Source organism: Cyprinodon tularosa, unplaced genomic scaffold (genome assembly GCF_016077235.1).
Source record: "Cyprinodon tularosa strain WSP-4 unplaced genomic scaffold, ASM1607723v1 ctg196, whole genome shotgun sequence".
Taxonomy (NCBI): Eukaryota; Metazoa; Chordata; class Actinopteri; order Cyprinodontiformes; family Cyprinodontidae; genus Cyprinodon; species Cyprinodon tularosa.
The window spans coordinates 161,769-185,430 of NW_024038715.1; the positions used below are offsets into that span (position 1 = coordinate 161,769).

At 36.8% G+C, this 23,662-nt stretch overlaps 1 protein-coding gene across 3 annotated transcripts in view; it reads left to right on the forward strand.

The window, feature by feature from the left end:
• The window catches only part of rai14 (retinoic acid induced 14), a 53,788-nt gene that overhangs the window by 9,812 nt on the left and 20,314 nt on the right, over positions 1–23,662 (forward strand). For all 3 annotated transcript variants that reach the window (XM_038283635.1, XM_038283638.1, XM_038283636.1), the window contains exons 3-5: positions 17,492–17,622; positions 21,637–21,725; positions 21,907–21,971. In XM_038283635.1, the coding sequence (XP_038139563.1) occupies positions 17,492–17,622; positions 21,637–21,725; positions 21,907–21,971 (285 nt within the window). The remainder of the gene's footprint in view (positions 1–17,491; positions 17,623–21,636; positions 21,726–21,906; positions 21,972–23,662) is intronic.

The following is a 23,662-nucleotide window of genomic DNA, read 5'->3' on the forward strand; positions in this document are numbered from 1 at the left end:
TTTTGCATCACATCCATAGTTATATGATTTATTTTATTTTTTCTAACCTGATGACATTGTTAGTCCCAAATTTGAAATGGAGCCCTACTAGATCTTTACCAAACTGGTACGACGTATACACGGTGTAACAGTCTGGCTAGTAAGGCTAGTGAGAATGAGCAGTTGGAGTACCTCTAGGTAACAAGGCTCCAGCAGCTTACCAGGGCTGTTTTTGCACTGCACAAAAAACGCCCACTTTCTCCGATCAAGGAGGGATGATGTGAGGCATGATGATTCTGGCTCAGAGTCTGGGCTTAAGTAGAAATGTCCCAACCCAATAGTGATGTCAGATATCAGGCTAACAACTAATACCGGATTATATCAACCTGCACCTACAATCTCCGCTATTGGCATGCTGGTAAAAACCCAGGGCTTCCGTCTAAAATGTATGTAACCTGTTGGTTAATAATAAATGGGCCAGTTGTTCTCATAAATGTTGTTGTTGACTACTGTTCTCTGTTACATTCCACATGACAAAACAAGTATTTAAAGTATGTATGAATCGTGCTGATATCCTATCAGATTCTCAAATTTCCCAAAGATACTGTAACATATTGGAAATTAAAAAAAATATACTGGGGCATTTAACAGTTTAACAGCTCTGTACAGTGAAGTAATCTGTCTTTTTTAACTAATGTTTAAGTCATGAAGATTTTTTGGCGTGAGATGTCTCAGCCTTCAGAAGGGGTGTGATGTGGAAATGTCATGAATGGGTGAAATCTTAATCTTTTATTAACCACAGGTCCTCTTTCTTTCATTTGTTTCATTAAGGGGATCCCAAACCCCCAGCGAGTTTTAGCAGCAAGTTTTTTCAGAGAAAAAGTGAGCCACATCCTGTTCTTGTCTGTGATAACTGGCGGGAAAAAAAATTCCAAAACAAAACATGAAAACAGTTGGCATGAAAAATGTTGGAATTGTTCTTCCAGAAAAGCATGCAGGATTATTTATAGGATTATTTATATTGAGAATCTGTGGTTTACATATCTTTCTAAAAATCCAACCACTTTGTTTCATAAAAATGTTGCATATTCAGTTAATTGTAGCTGCTAAAAAACTCCCCAAATCAAATCACTTATTTCTGGATTGTTGATTATAGGTAACCATGTTTATAGCCTTCTATCTTTACACTGTCTTAGACATTTGAAACGTGTAAATTATAGAAATAAATAAGATGCATTTATATGAGAGGAAATGCTTAGGGTAACCATTACAACGGTATATCTATATAAAAGCTATCTCGATGCTTCTTGGACACCTTGCTGGGGGTCCTAACAGGGGCTGTTTATTGGCTTTAGATAAACAAATAATTGAAATGACACTAGAATTGTTTATCATGTTTGCAGGATGATATAAGCATAATTATAAGAAGTAAAAAAAAAATAAGATTAACATCAAACATATTTCATGCCATTGGGACCATTTAACAATCTTTATCTATTGTGCTTTTTCAAAGGAGCATGTATGCACTAGTAATGCACTGAATCATTCAATCTGCATTCTGGTGTGAAAACATGCCTAACCTGCACTCCATGCTATTACACTGCTGAAACCTGCTCCCCCAGCTGCTAGACTTAGCAGGATTACTCAAGGCTTACACACAGACACACTCATGCATAGATTAGTAACTACAGCAGACACACAAACCCTCCCCTTTATCACCCTCCCTGTGTCTAATCAATGTGTGGATTACGCTGTCGCCTCTCACGCCCCACAGCTGCTTTATCGCTTCAGTTATTTAAGACAATAAAACCTCATATCTGCATTCATTGTTCAGCTCGATTTATGGCATCTCAAAATTTTAAAAGCTTTTAATTTGTGTATACATCTGCAGAATGGAGTCCTCCTTATCAGGAGTTATGAAATCGGTCTGCTGTTAAATAGAGCAGAACAGCAGAGACCATCACATGCTGATCATCTGAAAACATGTCTTAAGGAGAAAAAAAACAAAACTCAGTGACTTATGAAATGTTTAGATAAAAAACATTGAGCCACAATGTTTCCCAGGGTTGTCTGTGCTGCACCTTAAGGAACCATGAGATGAAAAGGCTGTAACCCGTTAGATGACACACCCTTATAACTCCAGAGTCCTTCAGTTAGGGGCAAATTTCATCCATTGAAATGCAGTTTGTATTGCCCCTGTTTGGTTTGGCTAAATCAGATTGGGTCGGCGTTTTGTAATTTATTCAGTCAGGGGGGCTTTGAAGGGCATTAGTGGTGGGAGTGTGGAACCTCTGGGGCAGCCCTGTGTTAATCTGACAGAAGAGGTGGAGGAAGGGGTGTGTGTCCATGTCATCATCAATCGTTACTTGGAATTCATCAGCTCAAAACATGTGTATCACCCTTGTTTATTTTAGACAGGATCCTGCAGTCTTTGAACAGGATGGGAAATTAGTGGACTTTTACCATTTTCCATGTCTAGGAAGGAATAATCGTGATAAATCGATTATTGAAATAATCATCAACTAGTTTAGTAATCAATTAATTTCTAATTGGAGTATAGAGACTAAAACATGCCATTAGCTGACAGGGAAACCTGCTTAGGGCAGTTATTATACAAAGATTGAAAAAAAAAATTATATATATATATATATATATATATATATATATATATATATATATATATATATATATATATATATATATATATATATACACATGCATATAGTATTATATTTATGAGGAGTTTTCTATCTAACTTGCCATTTACTCTGGAGCCCTTTGTTTTATGTTGGTCATATATGCAACGTATTAATTTAGGATTGGCTTGAAACGACAACAAAGATCAAAAATCAGTTTTTTTACTTTGCTTCAGAATATTAAAGTCGGACTACGCAGCAATTCTGTGGCAATTTCATAGGTATGACAGGAAGAGAGATGTGGTTACAAAGTAAAACACATCTGCTTTGGGGGAAAATATAAAATAAAATCAGTTAATCTGAAGGGAAAACTCAGTTTTGGAGTTGCAGATTTCTTATATAGTAAGCGGTAGAGGCTTGTGCAAAAACAAAGAATGAAACATGAAAAAAGTATTACTTTACCTATTATAGGAGTTCAGGAGGACAGAAAATTGATAAAGTAGTCATACTCCATGAGCCTCACAAAAACAACGAGGGACAGCAATGGAAGTTTATCAATCGCCTTGGGGAAAAAACACTTCAGGAGAAAAAAACGGATATAGTAAAATGGTGATCCTCTTTTAGCGACACAAAAAATGAATTAATGAGGGGCAGACAGAGCAGATAAGTGTGGTGTATTTCTATTATCTCTTTATGAAAAACAAGAAAGATATTAAATGACTAGCTGAGCCCCAACACATACTATCCTGCAAAAATCCAGACTTCCAGTAGTGCCAAGACTAAAACATGGCCAAACGTGTCTCGCTTCAGTGGCATATGCTGAATTTCCAACCAAATCCTGCCACTCCCAATTTGGTTAGGGGATTTAGGGGAAAATAGTTTGGAAGCATGACTTAAATCTATTTTTTATACAGTACTTTGCTTCAAATCATTATGCTTCCAAGAAGTGAAACTTTTCTTGTACATAGTCTTTATCATGAGATTCTTTACAGGAGGTGTACTTGAAAAAGTTTGTCAAGGACACAAATCTGGGACAAAAAGTGTTTAACGTGAAAGTATTAAAATAAATGGGTGCACATGTTTTTTTAAGTTATGGATTTTTGCCTTACCTAAAAGGTCAAAATCATAGCTGCTCAGATATATTAATACAACACTTTTATCACACTTTAAAAAGCTATATAAATCCCTTAACTTCACCTCATATCATCACCTAAAACATATATTTTGGATGACCTCAAAAATCTATCCGTTTTTTGAATAAAGAACATTAAATTGGGATTAACTTGACCTCGACCCTTCTGAAAATATCTTGACTTTGCTTAAGAGCCAGTTCTGGATCGGGAAAGCAATTAATTTGAATCAATTTTATAATTGCACCAATAAAAATGGTCATTTATCCTACTTGCACTATGTTGATTAGGTGCAATTAGCTTACAGATATGTCTTTTTTTTGTAATAGCGGAAAAGCTATTTCTAAAGAAAACCTTTATCAGTGAACCTATAATGCAAAATTCCTTTTTTGCCTGTTTTTTTTTTTTCTACTTATGTCTCTGCTGCCTCTACAAACACTCCAGGTAAAAACTCATCCGACATCAAAGTCATCAATGATGTTTAACATGCATGGAAAGTTTGGCACTATGTGCAGCAATAAAAACACGCAAAAAAATAATAATAAGACTGTATTTTTCCCTGGAAACAATATCCCTCCAACGAAACATGATGATGGAAGTATCATGTAGTTGACAGGAGGAACAGAGGCTGGTTAGAGTTGACGGAAAGACAGATGAAGATAAATGCGTTGCACTAGGAAGAAAACATGTTTGAGGCTGATAAATAGTTGAGACTGAGAAGTAAGTTCACCTTCCAGCAAGAGAATGAGCCTTAAAATACATTAAGAGGCACAGTTTAATAATTTAGATCAAAGCATAATCCTGTTTTAAATAGCTCAGTGAAAACACTGATTCAGCAACAGAAAATGTTCTACCTCTCTGTATCTGATTTTTGTCTGAAAGTATATGTTAAAGCCTTTTATTCTTTCCAATTCATTGATATACTTGGCTCGCGAATGCCACATTTATCCATGTGTTCTCTTAATACCTCTGAACAATGTTGGAAATGCCGATTTGATCTGTTTTATTTATTAAAATGCAAACCAGGTTGGAGTAGAATGACCCGGGGAGTCTTAAAAAAGGGATCCAGTTAAACTAGGAACTGTCTATGGGGCATGTTTTTTTATCAGCCGTGTTTATTAACTCCAGAGTTGCAAACAGGAAACATGTGCATCAGCAAATATACCCTGTCCCAATTTAACACTGTAGTTCTGCAGTAAGGAAAGCAGCTTTGAACCTTTTTGTTGCAGATAATTTTGTCCTTTCTCATCCCTGCAAATAAATCCGCTGAGATCATGGACTCTGTGTGTCTTTAGCTCATAGTTGCATTTACAGAATCACCTCTGAGGGATTTCCCCAGAGCAATGCTGTGTCCCAATCTTAATACCGTACATGCTGTCTAAATGCATTCAATACTCATACAGGCAAAGCTGTTATTTTCTTCATCTGCTAATCAATCGAAGATCATGCAATCATATACACCTCCTTGTTGGACTTAGTAGCCACTAATGGTTTTTATTTTTTACTACGCAACACTCGATCTGTAATCCTGTATATCAACTCCTGTTACCACAGTTACCAGTCTGAGCCCGCGGTGAAACTGCTCTCACTGTGGGCTCGGTAAAGGCTTTTCCATCGATTACGGTAGAGGGAATAAATAAATGGTAACAGGGTATGTATAATTAAATATTGCAAAAGTAAAAAAAAAAGGTTTAAAATATTGAAATAAAGTAAAATATTCAGAGGACAAGATTTAATTGATCATCAAACATTTTTCAGCTCTGAATATGCCTTTTTAGATTTATTCTTATACTTAATAATGGAGAGGTTAAAGGCTTCAAATCTAAAATGCCAAATTATAACTCAACAGTTTGTATTGGTTTTATTGGTCAACATCCAGCACATTATAGTATACACATACATAGTCTCTACTACATTTCATTGCTTTGTAATTTGGACAGCGTAATGACAACAAAGTTGAATTATTCTATTCTATCCAAAGTTTTAATCATTTAAGGAAGGATTTGTTAGGGTCATTGTTGGCCTGGCTGACCGGCAAGATGTTTTGGTCCCCTGCATAGTGATGGGGGTTGAGATGATAGCAGAAAGGAATCAACTCTATTGCTGCATTGTAGGTTTCTGAGAGCTGGAACCTGAGACCAACCACTCTGTTTAAGGATGGTTTTTCTCTCTTAACATAAAAGGTTTCCTTCACACTCCTTTCAAACCACCTGTATTCTTTGTCCAAAATGTGAACACTTTGGTCCTCAAACGAATGTCTTTTGTCCTTAAGATGTAGCTGTATATGGTTTTGCAGGGTAACACTGTAGTTCTGCAGTAAGGAAAGCAGCTTTGAACCTTTTTGTTGCAGATAATTTTGTCCTTTCTCATCCCTGCAAATAAATCCGCTGAGATCATGGGCTCTGTGTGTCTTTAGCTCATAGTTGCATTTACAGAATCACCTCTGAGGGATTTCCCCAGAGCAATGGTGTGTCCCAATCTTAATACCGTACATGCTGTCTAAATGCATTCAATACTCATACAGGCAAAGCTGTTATTTTCTTCATCTGCTAATCAATCGAAGATCATGCAATCATATACACCTCCTTGTTGGACTTAGTAGCCACTAATGGTTTTTATTTTTTACTACGCAACACTCGATCTGTAATCCTGTATATTAACTCCTGTTACCACAGTTACCAGTCTGAGCCCGCGGTGAAACTGCTCTCACTGTGGGCTCGGTAAAGGCTTTTCCATCGATTACGGTAGAGGGAATAAATAAATGGTAACAGGGTATGTATAATTAAATATTGCAAAAGTAAAAAAAAAAGGTTTAAAATATTGAAATAAAGTAAAATATTCAGAGGACAAGATTTAATTGATCATCAAACATTTTTCAGCTCTGAATATGCCTTTTTAGATTTATTCTTATACTTAATAATGGAGAGGTTAAAGGCTTCAAATCTAAAATGCCAAATTATAACTCAACAGTTTGTATTGGTTTTATTGGTCAACATCCAGCACATTATAGTATACACATACATAGTCTCTACTACATTTCACTGCTTTGTAATTTGGACAGCGTAATGACAACAAAGTTGAATTATTCTATTCTATCCAAAGTTTTAATCATTTAAGGAAGGATTTGTTAGGGTCATTGTTGGCCTGGCTGACCGGCAAGATGTTTTGGTCCCCTGCATAGTGATGGGGGTTGAGATGATAGCAGAAAGGAATCAACTCTATTGCTGTATTGTAGGTTTCTGAGAGCTGGAACCTGAGACCAACCACTCTGTTTAAGGATGGTTTTTCTCTCTTAACATAAAAGGTTTCCTTCACACTCCTTTCAAACCACCTGTATTCTTTGTCCAAAATGTGAACACTTTGGTCCTCAAACGAATGTCTTTTGTCCTTAAGATGTAGCTGTATATGGTTTTGCAGGGTGACAACGACTTAAACGACTCCCGCTTACTATGGGGTGACCTGTTCTGTCGCTTCAATTTGCCTGTTTTCTTAGCAGTAACAAGGCTCTGTTGGGCAACTCTATAAAGCTTGGAACTCAAAGCTAATCCAGACTTTTTTAATTGAAAAAGTTTCCTGGATGGAAAGCAAAAAATCTTCAAACTTGGAGAACTAAGTCCAGTGGTTTCTTTTAACCTTTAATGTTTTAAGGTTTTTGGAATGACTCTGAACTAGATGACTGAGAATCTTCACCATAATATTTCAGTTTATCATGAGGTGAAATGCAAATGGAAGGATGTACTTGTTGGGGTTAATCTCTGTGCCACCTTCTATGAAATGAGCTTTAATGTTCTTTCAATTCAATTCAGAAGTACTTTTTTTAATCCCAAATTGAGATTAAATGTTGCAGCAACTCATATAGTATTTTTTTTATCCAGGTGTTGATAGCTGCAGGAAGAAAGGATCATCTGCAGTGGTCTGTCTTCCTTTTTGGGTTTTTTAAAGTCATTAGCTCTAATACTGTTGCCCCAGCAGATGATGGCAGAACACTCTACACAACTTTCTTATAGAAGATATGTAGCATCTTGCTGAAAATGCCAAATACCAAAGCTTCCTTAGGAAGTACAGTCTGCTATGTCCTTTCTTGTAGAAGTCTTCACAGTTGCGTCTCCAATCTATTTTGTTGTCCAAGTGAAGACCAAGGTATTTTTACTCCTCCACCACATCTTCTTCCTTGATGTTAATAGGATTCCGCTTGTTCCTCTTCTGAAATCTACAATCATCCCCCTTGTTTTGTTGACAATCAGGCTCAGATGATTGTTTCCACACCATGCCACAAAGCGGTTCACCAGCTCCCTGTTGCTCCCTTTCAAGAGGCTCCGTGCATTTTTTTGGCATTCATTAAATTAATACATTTCACTTCTCAAATCAGTTTTAACCAACTTTCACCAAGAGGGTTGAAATAATTTAAAAACCAATGCCTTTCAGTAGACAGTCTGAGTGTTTGTAACTCTTCACCCTGGAGAAAATCGTGCGCCTTTATGGGAAAATAAAATAAAAGATCAGCACTGAAAGTTTTGGAACAACCGAGACAAACCACCAGATTGTTCCACATAAGCTTAAGACGGTCCCAAAGTGGCACAAACATGCTCCTACATGTAAACACAAGGTTGCAGAACACCACAGCTGGAGCTGAAATAAGAGATTGTTTAGATTCATTAGGTGGCCCCATGAAGGATTGACATGGAGTTATTACAGTGGAGCATATTAACCCTTACAAAAAGTCATAATGGCAAAGGTTTCTGGTGGTTTTAGATGTTTTTTTTTAGTATTGTCGGTGACAGGCAGGTTTATAGAAACAACTGTGGAAATGTTTAGCTGGCCAAATACTTCTTCCTTCAAATGTTTTGCTTTCAGCTTGACACAAAGACCAATGGCCCTGTGTTGTATGCTTTGTTTTACTTGGACTCTAGTTTTTTGCTTTGCACTGCATCTGTGTGTGTGTGTGTGGGGGGGTAAAACTGCCTGCCTTATCTTAACTTAAATGAGCAATGCATTTATTTTTTCCGTTTTTTTTTTCCTTACTCCAGCGACTTCATGATTAACCTTTCAGTATAATGAGGCTGGTTGCTTTCCAGGCCCCGCAGTGTTTATTTATAGAGGGAAAAAGGCTATTTGTATCTAGAGGAAGTTTTGTGTAAGGCTTCTTTTTTTTTTTTTTTTTTTTTTACCCGTAGAGGCTTTACTGTGCCCATAATGGCCCCAAGTTGGATGTGTGCATCAGTCCTTCAGCTTTATCCTGGAATTACGATGCGGGTTAGTTTATGTGCTCCTTTAACTATACCCTAAGGAAGTGCCAGTCAGGAATATTAAAGGGGAGTGAGCAACTTGTTCTATTTATTAGTTTCTCAGGAGTCATTGCTTCAGTGAAGAGAAGGAGCAAAGGAGAGATGTTTTGTTTTTCGTGTTTTCCTGGACTGGCAGCCCAGCCAGGGTACACTCCTCCCCTCACATGTTTTCTGCTATAAAAAGGCTCTGGCCCCTACCAACGCAACCCTGACAGGATTAGGCAGATACAAGAATGAAAGAATGCATGATTAGATGATTATTCTGCCAAGACAAATCCAGAGAGAGACCTTTCAAATAATACACAACTTCTTCCTAATTATGGAGAGGTTTTATATTACTTTTGTTTGCATTGTACACAACAGTTTAGTTGTTATTTTACTTAGTTCTTGGTTTTTTTTCTTAGTTTCATCCAGAACTTTCATAACTGTAAGATAAAATACACCAAAAAGTCAGCCAAGGGTTGAAATGAACGATTTGATTTTGAAAGGCTCTCACTCAAATTCTTAAAGGTATAGAAGAGGATGTTCTGTTTTTCCAGGTGGATCATCAAAATAAGTGTTCCTTCTAATTGTCAATCATTCTGTTGATATTTTTCCTATGTGCTCGTCCCCATTTTCACTTACCAGTGGTGAGTCTGAAAATTGCAAATCTTCTTTTGGAAAGTTAGCTTGTATGAGCAATGCAAACAGCAACTTTTAAACAGAGCGTGCACGAGGAGAAATGGGCTCGTGCACGCTCTCACATGCTCTTAATAGGCTTCCCTCTCAGGAGCAGGTACAGGGTTGTGCATATGCATTTAGAAATAATTTTTGCATCTCCTGAACTAAGAGGCTCCATCCTTTTTAATATATTTTTAGTGTTTATTGTTTGACATCCTTTAAAAAAAAAAGATCTGAACCACAAACTCAAAATTAGCAGGATGATTGATTTATCTTATGCACACTGACTGTAATAATAATGATAGATTGTATCTATTCCATCTGAGACAATCCATTGACATCAGGATATATATCATTTTGCGGTTGCCACATGCTTTTATTGTCCCAACATGTTACTATTTCCAAATGAGGAACAATCTTCAAATAAACATCTACTTATCATACTTAGTTTTTTACCTATTTTCAATTACACACAAGTAAAAAATTTACCCTTACTCCATTGTAGATTTAAAATAATATTGAAAAGAAGATAACAAAAGTATATTGAAATGTTTGATATATTGTAATGATGAATTATAAAGGCCGAATTGGATGCACTGTTAGAGTAAAATATATTGTTGGCCTGATACGATTCCTTAATAAAGGGGGAAATATCCAAAACCTTTTCCACAACAGTTTCAGGTATACACCCTTTGCAAACATACAGTAGATGACCATTTGAATTAGTTTTCTGAAAAAACCATTAAAATTTGAAAGCTACTCTGGCTGTAGAATTCAAGTCTAGAATGAATGTTTTAGGTTAAAAAGAAGTGATCTTTCTTTCCTTGTATCAGCATTATTTTGGTGGTTTGTGGTTACAATAACCGCCATGAGTATGACACGTCCAGATCCCTAACCTGATTATTAGTGGTTGTGTTGCATTGTGGGAAATGTGAGGACCAGGTTCTGGCAAGAAGAGAACATGCTTGGAATGAAAACCGCAACTTATTTGGTTTGGCTGCATAGATTTTTCAGCTTCTTCTCTTTATTTGCCGTCAATTGGGAATTTATAGAAAAGATGAAGGTTTCTTGGAGCCTCAAATCAATTCTTATCAGGTTCAGTATAATTTAACTTGTTAGGGAGGTGCAGGTAGACATGCTGTCAGTTTTATAACATGGATGCCCAGCTAGGAAACATTGTTCCCATTATCCATGAGACCCTCGTTGGCCGGCGTTGTAAAATAGATGGCAACATCTTTCATTAAGACCAACCATCTGGACTTTGTTTAACTTTCAGTGTGTTTGGTTTTTTATTCTTCATTTCAGAGTCTTAAGCTGTCATGGTGTGTGTATGAGTGGGTGTTTGTAGTACACAGAGCAGTAAGCAGTTTCAGCTGCAGCCTGACAGAAAGGCCGTATTGTTCCAGGACATTGGAGCATCAGCTTTGCAGCAGATAAGAGGTTTGAAGTCAAGAGCAACAACCGATAAAGGGAAGGAGTGGGGGAAACTTTACATATGTCAATCTCTCTCCTCTGTTCAGTTCAGTTCATCCCTTTATCTGGACAGTATTCACTTTGTATGTTTACTTCTGCTTCCCCAAAGTACGACACTCATTTGTCTCTTAGGCTTGTTTAACATGCATCCACATTTCTCTTTTATGACTGCCTCCTAACTTCTCTCTAAACTACTTATCATACACACTAAATGCCAAAGCCTGCATAATTCTTACTTTTGTAAGAGAAAGGTGTGGGTTAGTGGTTTTTGTCTGGCCCTCTGATAAAAGATGAAAGGATTTCTCCAAGTAATTTGGCATGGCTTAGGCTGTTCGCTCTTATCAAGCTGATAAAGGAAGGTCTGTTATTCTTTATCCGTCCTTTCCTTTTTACCCTTACAGTCTGATCTGCGGTTTTAACCTAATTGCTTTGGCCAAAAACTATGGTCTCTAAAAATTACCTTTTAAAGGACATTTTATTTTTCTATATATGGCTTTATATATAAATATACATTTTTGTTTTACTTAATGTAAGGATGTGGTTGGTAAAAAGTCATCAAAGAACCCTCTTGGTTTTTTTTTGCCTGTCAAGTTATTTTGTTTTCTGGATGTAAACTGTTTGGGTTAAATTATCTAGTAAAGTTCAATTCTGTAAAATAATGGTAATAATAAAGCGACAGGATTAAGCAGTTTTTCTCAACCACCAAATCTTGCCAAAGTGTTTTTTTCTTAACCATGAAGTGAGCAGGATATGTCGAAAATTCGAATGTCGAATTTCAATAAAAAATTATATATATATTGAAACAATTACTCAGGTTAATCGTGATAAGTCAATTATTGAAATAATTGTCAGCCAATTTAGTAATCGAGGCATCGTTAACTACAGTACAGAGACTGTTAAATATGTGATTTACTTCGAGGATTTAAACATTTTGCATTAAAGATGACAATAAATCTGTCAACATGCTCTATCCAGAACTCCTCAAGTGGAAAAGTTTTAGTTTTACCTGGTTTGATTTAGTAAAAAAATCTTTATTAAGGAACCTCTGGCTGTCAAATTATTAATTGATTAATAGAAAGAATAATTGACAGACTACTCTATTTGCAAAATAATAGCTAGTTAGAACGGTTCACAAAATCCACGGTTGGGTTCGGTTCACGGTTTCGTGGTCACGGTTTTTGGTTCGGTTCGGTATATGTTGATGTTAGCCTGACATGTTGGTCATGTTGCTGTTAGCATAAACAAAACGTGTTGCACAATGCTTGTACATTGTGCACTTTTATCCACAACTTTTTTTTAAATGCAAAGGGGTCCCATACAGCAGACCTATAAAGTGCTGCTGGCGCGTCTTCCAACTCCTGTTCTTTCCCACTCGCCATACCGACACATTTCTCCACAACAACAGATTTTTTCTGCTACACCCGGCTATGCTGCTTCTTGTTTACTACTGATGGTTGGCTTTGGTCGCAGTACCGCCACCTTCTGCTCTGGCTCTGGAGTGTACACGCTTCGCCTATGAGAAAAAGGAGCAGCGCATGAACCGAACGCAACACACGCCAATCGAACCTAGACAGTCAAACCGAACGGTTCCATCCCTAATAAATATATATATATATATATATATATATTAGTACACTAAACACTGTCATTGCTCTTGCCTATCAGTTTAGATGAATGACCATGTCATGTTAAGCTAGCTATACTCTTTTCACTCTCAGGTGAGAGTTCGGACATTGTACCCCGAGGTGTTTACAGCTTTGGAATTTACTTTATGGCCTAACCTTGCTTTAAATCCCCTGATTTGTGTTCTGTGTTCCTTGTTCTTCATCAGAGTCCCATCAGCTTAAAACAATGCAAAGTTGATATTAAGTTACCGATAGGTTGGGTTTTTAAATGCAATTAGTTGCATTGCGATTAATCATTTGAGAGATTACAAATGGACACCACACGTATCATATTTCTACTTGCAAAAGTAAGCAAAGTGTGTGTTTTTCTTCTACTTCACAATTATATTTATCTCTCAAGAGCTGTTAACCTTTTAGTTAAAGGGTCAGTGCAAACAAGAAAGCAGATGGTTTAAAAGAATTAAACAAACAGTAAACATTAGAATTTAAACCTCTCCACTATCTGTTTTCTTTCGGCATGTCTTTCCAAACCCTTAAACCGCCTCTTCACTCCTTCTACTCAGTGGCTCTATGTTGCTTGTCCTCGCAGACACCCCTTAGGCCTTGGCAAACAGGAAACACTTAGTGTTATCGGCTCACTCTTTGTGTGTCCTAATGAGTGTTAGGCTAAGGACAGAAAGGGAACACACACCCGATTCCAATGTAAACACTCACTGCAGGACAAAAAGTAGAAAGACTGATGTAGAGGCATGGAGGGTGGACTGGGCGACAGGAAAAAGGACTGACAGCAGCAAAGTTAAGGGAGTTTTACTTCCTGTTGGTAAACCCTGGTATTAACATCAGCTTCTTAGGAATTGTGGGTAATAATTGGTTGTATATTACTATTTTAGTAGTAATTAAGTCTTCTATGTGGATTTTGAAATACAGATTTTTCCTTTTGAAAGTAAAAAGAAAATGAGTTTGCAATATTTCTTCTTGATGACAATATGGATGACATAGTTCAACCCTGTTTTTAAGAGTTCTGCTAGTTGTTTTGCCGTTGATTTTTTTTCCCCCTGCCCCAGAGATGATTTTTATTCTGTATGTGGCCGAAAGTGGAGCAGTGCATTCCGCTCCACTTAAACTTGTCAACTGCAATGTGGCCGAGTGATGTCAATGTCACGCTGAGCTGCCCTGACTCTCCAATATCACTGTGTCTTTTAATTTTACAATTTTTTTTCCTGTGTTTACTTTGAAAGCCTTAGCATTTTAGAGGTCACAAATGTAATACAAATATTCTATCTCATCACCTTGTTAAAAAAAAAAAAAAAAAAAAGAAAATACCTAAAAGAAATAATCTAGAAGAAAACATCTAAGAAAATCTCTACTGAAGTACTGGAGACCAGGAGCGTTGTTCCTTCTTTATGGAGAAATATTTTCAGCATAGTAATGCTATTTGTCTTCATTTCGATTTTGAGTGGCTGACTCTACAAATAAACCCTTCTGAGTATTATCTTTCCATTTCAGCAATTTTTCTTAAGACACTTGGATAATAACGAAAACCAATTATGTCCTTATTTAATCCCATTTCAATGTATTAAATGTAAAGGATATTTGTCACATGAATTTGAATTCAATAGGCTGACCCCCTCTTTCTTCCCTGGAAGCTGAAGTCCCACCATGAACTGATTAAAGACTACTTGACAAGTCCCCTCTCTGTCTGGGAGCTTTACATATACAGGCAAAGTAAAGTATACTTTGAGGGAAATGAGAAGATTAAGATTGATTTATTCCTGACAGGCTTGTGTAAACTTTACAGGATCAGATGCAATATCAAAGGATTTCAGGACTGTTTATTGTTGGGAGCCGTACAAGGTACAGAACCAGTTAGGTTAAGGCAAAGGATGTTATAGAACTTCAGTAAAGAATCCGTACATATTAACAGTTCATAACCTGCTTTGTAAATCAGTCCGTCGTTTATTTGAGGGTGTTTTTCTTGTCACCATTTCCTGATGTTCAAGGCACTCAATTACAGCCGTCTGATCTGCCCTTCCTGGTATCCAAAAACACAAGATAAGGGAAGCGTTGTCCTCTGCTCAACAATTGCATATTTTTCAATTAGAGCAAATGAATAATGTAAGCAGAGCTCCTTTGATGTTTCTTTGTTTTTGTCCCAGAGGATATCTTTAAATGTGCGCATTTCTTTTCATGTTCTTTATTCTTATAGGACTTTCTGTAGTTTTAATGAAGCATGCCTCATGCAGTAAATGAAAAACACATGACTAGAAAAAATCATGGGACTTGTAGACAGACTGAGAGGGAAATTCATTCTGGTTTTATGAAAACAAGAAATCTGAACCTTTACACCACATGGGATGTTTTCTTTAAAAACGTTCTCCTACTGTGTTCTGCTTCATAGCTTACCGATTTTTCTGATGGATGATTCTTTATTTTATATTTTAAAGAATCCCTTTTTTCTGTTTAAGTTGTGTTTTCGTTTGAAAATAGTCCAACTGTCCATAAAAGGCAATGTATCAAAGAGTGGTGAATCATGTATTTTTGTATGATGCATGTTGCTTTTTAAGTTAACTGAACAAATCGGAAATCGTTTCAATCTATTGATGACACAATTCTTCACAACCCTGCTGTGAACATTTTATATTTCCCTTTTGCATTTAGGGAAGCTTTTTTTACTATGTAATTTGACAAGTTTAGAGCTTACAAAGGGAGATCTTTAACCTTTGAGTTTGATACAATCTGCCACTGAAGAGCATTATGATTATATTTAGTGAATCATTTCAGTTTTAATTTAACCAAAAGAAGTTAGTTATACCATGCAGTCTTACAAGTGTAGGACTAAGAATAGCTGTTGAGGTAAAGAAAAGCTATTTGGCACCTAGTTAATTCTTAACAATCACCTATCTCTTTCTACTGCATTTGTCAGAGTATCAACAAATGTGATAACTTGTAAAAGGAAATTCCATTGTGTAAGGAAATATTTTGGGAAATATTTTTCCTAATAGTTGGCTAATAAGGGAATTTTGTACTACAGTCTTTGTGACTAATTATGAGAATGAGTCTTTCTATCCTTTCTTATAAAAGAAGTTATCCACAACAGTTATGAACTAAAGGTCTTTCGAGAAACACCCCCACAGCATCATAGATCCTATTTTTTCTATACAATGTTCAGTGTGATATTATTTTAAAGATTTTCACATATCATTTTTATTTAGTCTTAGACAACAGAGTTCAGTGGTTACTCCAGCTGTTCCAGTGATTGGGGGGATTATTATAATCCTGCATTTTCCACCAGCTATACAAAATGTACTGCAGTGATAGCACTTGGGTGCTTGCCCTAAAGGCTATTTACACCCTGTAGTGATAACTTGGCATATTGCTCTTTCTAAAATAAGCTTGAATGTCCTACCATATGCATTAATGGAGCCAGAGCTCCACTGCCTTCCACGTGTAGGTCAATAGGTTATCAGGTCAGATACTAATACTGGACCGCAGACTAATACTGGACTGCAGACTAATACTGGACTGCAGACTAATGCGCACAGGTGGCTGCAGGGAGAGCTGACTAATGATCATGTGTTGCCAGCTGCGTGCGGGCCAAGAGTTCAGTTTTCTTTTACCAGCCCTCATAAAGTATTTCAGTTGCATTTTCTCTTTTATCTGCTTTGTTTTGTTAATGTTTTAATGTACTTTTTGTTGCCTTGCCAAATCATACTTGATTCATTGTGGTGGTCTGCTCATAAACTTGCTCTGCAATTTTTAATGTCAATAAATCTGCATGTATTTAGTATTAGATCTCAATCAAATCATCTTTAAAGCTTCCAATAGATGTTCTCAGTATTCTTGGTCTAACAGTGCTGTAAATATGTGGCCGTTTGGTTTGTGTATGTTGTCATTCTGTGCATATTTTTCTTGGATCCTGTCTATGTGTTTGCTCAACCAATTATTAAAACAAATATTGCGTGTCTGTGTGTTTGCATGCCATAGCAGAGGGAAGTGACATTTGTTCTCTCTGAGGCCCAATCCTGCTTTGTCTGGAGTGGATACGACTACGGTAGCTTCTTTGTCTGTTAGGGGTCCCATCATGACAAACAAACCCACTACTTCTGAAACCAGCTGCCAGAGTGGATAAGCATGTGCTGAAACAAACATAGTTGGGCTTTGGTGTTGCAAAGTGCATCATATGTCAATTCATTTGTTTAAGCTATTATATGTGTATATATTAATGTATATGTGTATGTATGTAGGTATGTACGTATATGTATATGTCAAGCGAGCGTTAAAACTTTTTAAAAGTTTTTAAAATGTTGCTACTTCCATTGACATCTTCTAAGGTGATACTTTAAAGCGTGCATAAAGGAAGCATTGATGGAAACACCTGTATTTTGAAATTCTACTGTTTTAAACACAATAAAGAACAATGTGGGGACTAAATGATGCGTAAGATAAACATTGGGGTGATTTTTGTTTTTGTTTTTTTTTGTTGCATTATAACTGTTTGACATATGTAGTGTTTGTGCAAATTGCTTTGATACTTTTAATTTAAATGATAATCAGAAATGACCCAAAGTCACTCTGTGCTCACTCAAACATAATCAACTATGCTGCTATTACAGTTTGGGGGGGGTACATCACATCTTTGTGATTGGCATATTTTTATTTTTCCTTCTGGTTGCTAATCCTGATTCTTTGAAATGTTCCTGTAGGCCAACGAGTGGAACAAAAACGACGAGCGCCTCCTTGCTGCTGTGGAACATGGCGAGGTGGACAAACTCGTGTCCCTTCTTACTAAAAAAGGTGCCAATGCTGCTAAGCTGGACGGTGAAGGGAAATCAGCGTAAGCATTCTTTTGATCGTCTGCTGATAATTTAATTTGTTTGTGCTGTTTTTGTCTTTATGTGGAGCACAGGAATCTCATTATACCAGGAAAACCCATAAAGCTATGTTCGTAATGACTGTTTAATTAATGCACAAGAACCCCAGTCTATCTTTTGCTTACAGAAAGGAATTCAGCAGAGAGAGTCATTTACATAATAAAAGACAGGAGTCTGGAGGGATTTCTCAAGAATGAGCATACAATGTTGAGCTCAGCCTAGAGAAAATATCTACAAGTCCTGCAGAGTGAACTGTTTATTATTCTGTTGTGCTTTTAACTTGGGGTTCAACAAAAAACTGGATGCTGAAGATTGTTAAAGGACTTTCATGCTTCACAACACAATATTTAACGTATATCTATTTAAACATTTCACATTTATACAACCTACAATGTGCTTCAATAGCTAATCATTTCTGCAGAGGCAGGGGAGCTTGTTGCATCACCACTTGAGGTTGTTGATAACAAAGAGGCTCAATGTTTTTATATTTGACCTCTTTTTTTCTTTTTTGTCACATACTGACGTTAACATGCTGAGCCGTTCACGCAAAACGAAGTGCTTAGAAACAAGACTAGATGACTAGAAACAAATACGCTGATTCCTGCTAACCCAAGCAAACAAACAGCCTTTTTATTTCACAACTAGCACTAATCCCTGACCCTTTGTCTGTGTGCAAGTGGAACACTGGAGAACCCAAATGGATGCACACTCATGATTTTTATACATCAACATAATCGTGATGGTTATTTTTTTATTTTTGTTTCTTAAACCAAACTCATATAGTATGCAGTATCTCTATGGTGATGGAGCCTATTCAAAAAGCATGCAGACCTAGTTTTGTGCCTTTTTTTTATGTGCACATCCTCCACGTACACACTAAGTGGAAGCAGGGCATGTGCATCAGTTATTTATTGTTTTTCATTCTACTCACTGACTTGGAAGGGGGCTTATTGATTGCCCTCTTTATACATATAAACAAACAGCACGTACAGTCCAGACATTCCTCACATACTGGTTAATAGTTATTGTATTCATGAGCACAAGGCAGTACTTTTAAAGCAGTCTGTACCAGAAAAAGCTAGGGAAAAAATCTGTTAAAACACAGAAACGGTCAGAAAACATTTCTGACCCCTTTTGTTATCCTGCTCCTTTGTATCTTTTAAATCAGTAAAATTGCTTTTAATCGAATTAACATAAAATAAACCTTGAATAAAAGCAAATCCCCTGATTTAAACCAAGAAAGATATTGCTGTAATTATGTGAAAGGCAAAGATTTGAATTTCAATATAACCTGTAATTGAAAAGGAAAGTGGTCTCTTAAAGCCGCCCCTAAAACTACTGAAGGCAGGCAAGAACATTAAACCACAATGTATATTTAAAGTACTTTAAATTTTTTTCTTTTTTTTTTCTTTCTTTTTTTTATATTATACACCCTTAGCATCCCTAAACTAGGATGCTGATATATATGGCAAATTGTGTAATATCTGAGACCCCATAAGTCTTAGTGACAAATTGTTTGCTAGGATATTGTTTGGTTTTAATTGTTTTAGGTTGTTCTCTGTTTTTTAAGATCTGATTCATGCAGTTGAGCAACTATTTTATCATTTGTATGAAATAATTTTAGCTACCAGTAACACCAGCCTGTTCAGCTGGATACAGTTAAATAGGTTGCTATGGAGCCCATCAAAAGCAAAAGCACAACCTCCTTTTAAGGCTGATTTATACTCAGAAATTAGGTGGTCTGCGTGTGTGTTGCAGTGAATGCAAATGTACCTCCCGCCCCTGCCGCAGACACTCTGCTACACCTCTCCAAAATTGTAGGTAACCCCAGAAAGGAGGCCTCTGATCGATCAAATCAACATCCGCTCTACACTGTGCCCATTTCCTGTTTGGTACCTTACCGGCTTGTTTTGTTTGTGTGAGCACCATTGTGAAAAACGACTTGTGATTATGGACCAGCTAGAAGAGCAAGGTGTCCAAGAACTTTGGGACCCTTTTCCCACATGGATCCCCGCTGTTTTTTGCCCTCATGTCCCTCCGTTTTAGCACAAACTCAGTGCCTCGGCCGTGTCTAGACCCACAGCTAGTTCATGATTGTCCCTCTTGCATTATAGCGTGGAATAACACAGCGCAGACCACACTTCAATATTGGGCATAAATCAGAAATATCTGCGCCAAGCTCACTGTGACACACTGCTGCGGGAGTATAACCGGCCGGGAAGAGTCCCAGTTGTTATCTGTTGAATTAACATAAGTAGGAATACAGTTGAAAGGGGTTAATTGCTTTGCAAATTAAGCAGCTTGGAACTAGAGGTGGAGCTAGAGGAGGGCTGCAGGGGGTAGGGCTGGGCGATATAGAAAAAAAGCTTATCGATAAAAAAAAATGCATATTGATCGATATCGATAATTATTGAAAAGATTTGAAACAATATTTTATGTGCAGCTCTGCCTGGACTTTTTATAATATTGCTAAATGATTTAATTTTAATAAAAAACACAAACACAGACTTCCAATTAAATCTTTATTTAACCAACTTTTTTAACCATAACAGAATTGATTTAAAGAAAAATAACTTAAGAGACCTGAGTTATGTTATTAAATACTGACAAAGAATAAACTAAAGTGTGTTGTGGTTTGAGAGGGCGGCGCTTGGTGACGGCGTGCCTGGGTCCGCGATTGTGATTGGTTGGGAGGAAGTAGTGACTAGCATAAACCTACATGCTAGGCTACAATGAGAAGGAAGGAAAACTGCGTTTCTTTTTTATCGAACTTTTATAGACCCCCTTTTTTTCTATTGCGCCACACGTCTATCGATCGAAATATATCGTTATTGAATTATCGCCCAGCCCTAGCAGGGGGCCTTGACCCCTCTGAAATCTGATTGACCCATCCTAGTGCTTAAGATGATTGACATCTCAGAATGTCTGTTTGCTCCTGTACAGTAAATGGTGCTTTCTATCACTGAGGGTTGCAATTGACCCATGAAGATCATTCGTACATTTAAGTAAATCAGAGAGATAGACTGTCTGAAATTTTGCCTTAATCACTATATAGTGATTACGCCATTTTTGATGAGTGTCCGAATGTCTAGCGAATGAAATAGTAGTGGATGCGAAATTTCCCACAATGCACCTTAAAAAGTAGTGATCATCATGGTCAGACAAGCAGATATATCACGGAAAGCTTTGCGAGGAGAGCTCTCCTGGCAGCGACAGTGGCGACAAATAAAATGGCGCAAGCATGGTGTTGGGAGGCGGAGTTTCGTGATCAATGGGGAGAGAAAAGTAGTGAACATCTGGCCAAATGGTCAGTTAACTGAGTTCACTATAAAGTCCACTATATAGTCCCACCTCTATATAGTGTTTGAGGGATTTAGGGGTTAGGATGGACGTTCAGACACTGCCATTGTGTATCATCAATCAATAACTGTAGAAAAAATGGCAGATAGATGGCAAAACAATTCCTCTGACTCCTGCAATATGTTTGTTGGGGGACGGATCCCAAACCCTAAATGTATCCATGAACTTTATTGGTTTTTATGGTCGGTTTACTTACAGCCTCCAGGACTAGTTAAAATCAATAAAAGTGATTTGTAAAGGTTAAACAGAATACGTACATTAGAAATGAAATTTAAAAAGTAAAAATTTAAAAGTGCAAAACGCATTTTAAAATAAAAGCTGTATGTTTTATTAACTATCTGCAGTAAAAATACTAACATTGCAGTTTATCTGAGTTCCACGCTGTAGCGCTTGCTGCCATGTGGCTGTAATATGGTTTAAACCATGGCTGAGATGTGCATGACATGCAGATGGTGTGGATTCTATTAATATTGGAATTGAAAGAAAAATCTTTGTGTTCCCTGAAAAACATTCTACTTTCTTGATGACGGCTGTCTTTTCATAAACGAGGTGCCATGTAAATGTTCTTGTTGTAATACTGTGAGTAATTTGTTCTTCACTCTGGATTCTGTGCACAGCCTTCATGTAGCAGCTGCTCGTGGCTTAGCAGAATGCCTCTCTGTAATCTTGGCCCATGGTGCTGACCTCGCAGCCACTGATGCTGCTGGTATGTATGCTGGGATTTTTTTAGACATTATTCTGAGAAGTATAGCCTGTCTATGGAATGGATGTCCTAGGAAAATTTAAGAGAATTTACTCTAAATTTGTCTGTACCGTGCTACCTACCGTTCCATTTTGGATGGTTTTATTAATCCTTTCTAAACAAAGACATTTTCATTTCTCTTTAGGTTTTACTCCATTACACCTGGCTGCCAAAAACAATCACCTGGAATGTTGCAAAAGACTTATTCAGGTAATCCTCATAAGCCAAAAAGTTAATTTATTGTCATAGAATAACAGAATTTTATTAACCTTGAGTTTAAGAATAAGTTGCGCTAGACTAAACTAATGAACCAATTTATTAATATATTAAGTCAAAGTATTTCGGCTTTATAAGCATATCTCCATAATGTTTTTTTTTTTTTCAAACAGAATGTTCTATAAATGCCTTATTATTACCCCTTTAACCTTTTCGTCATTGTTCATATTAGTCACAGTTCAATGTATTTTATCTTAATTTTTGTTAGCAGATGAACAAAAAGCAGCTTTTAATGAAGCACAGTAATGATTTAGTTTCCTAAAGTGTTTTTTTTACAAAGAACGGTGGTACAGTAAATCATCCTTCCACAGCTGTGTCTTACAGTGGAGGGGATTGGTTCAAATGATGTCTAGTGTTTTCTTTTTCACTATGCAAAGCAGAATGTTCAGATTTGCTTTCTGCATGTTCTTTTTATGGCTTGTTTCTTACCGCTCCTTCATACAGAGTTGGTGTTTTAAGTGCATATATTAATGTTTTTCTATCTATAGAATCTCCCACCTGAGCTGTGGTTTTCTGCTGCTCCTCCAGAGTTTTCACAGGCCTCTAGACTATTTAAGCCCTCCATACAAGGCCTATGGTGGACTGAAAGATTGAGAACTTTAAAGCTTTTAACATCTTACGCTGCAATAAGCTATCCCAAACCTTTATCCCTGGCCTATCCTCTACATTTTTATGTGCATGATGTTTTTTTTTTTGTACTATTCTCTAACAAGCATCTCAGACCTACATAGAACAGCTGTATTTATACAGGACTTTAGTTACACACTTAATTAGTTTCAAGGCAATCTGATGCACAGGATTTAATTTCAAGTATTTGAGCAAGTATTTGAAACCTGTATTCTCATTTTTCTTCTTAGTAATTGTGTGTTATATTTCAATTCATTTTCATGTAGTGTATATTATGAGTTTAATTGCAAAATATAGTCAGCATATAGAACAGCTAGTAAAAAAAAAACAAAGCATGGATTTCTACTACTTTTATTTATTGAATCAGAATAAAGTTTATTCCAGAATTTCCTTACTTTGGTTCTGAGTTGCTGTCAAAAACAAAATGTGTGAAAGCACAACTTTCACTAAATGAACCCTATAGTGAGAACTACCTGTTTTTTGCCAAGGCATCTGAAACCAGACAGTTTCACTGCTCCATTTCTAGACCTTGCTGATTGTGTGAGGAGATCAGCAGGACTGACAAGCAGACGCACACTATTCCTACTCTGATCTGCTGACTTGACTACCTCGTGGCAGTCTGCAGCATCACAGCAGCATCCACTACCCTGCCTCATTGCTCAAAGAACGGTCTGCAGCACAGCAGATGTCTCTTGTTGTTCTTTCAGGTTGATTTCCTAAGCTGTAAACAACATGTCTACTATTCACAAAGAAACCATCTACGTTCTTAAACTAAACATGAAACCTAAAGATAAATAAATTGAGCATACTTTTGGATAAACTGATTATTTTGGTAACAGTTCTGTACTGTCTTGCATCTCATTATGTATAAGTCAAACAGAATTCTTGTAAAAATATTTTTCTGTGGAAATCAAAGTTCTGACTCATCAAAAAAGCAAGATTTTTATCTCAGCTTTTTACAAGCAGTGTAAAAACCAACTTGATGGGAGACATTTTAC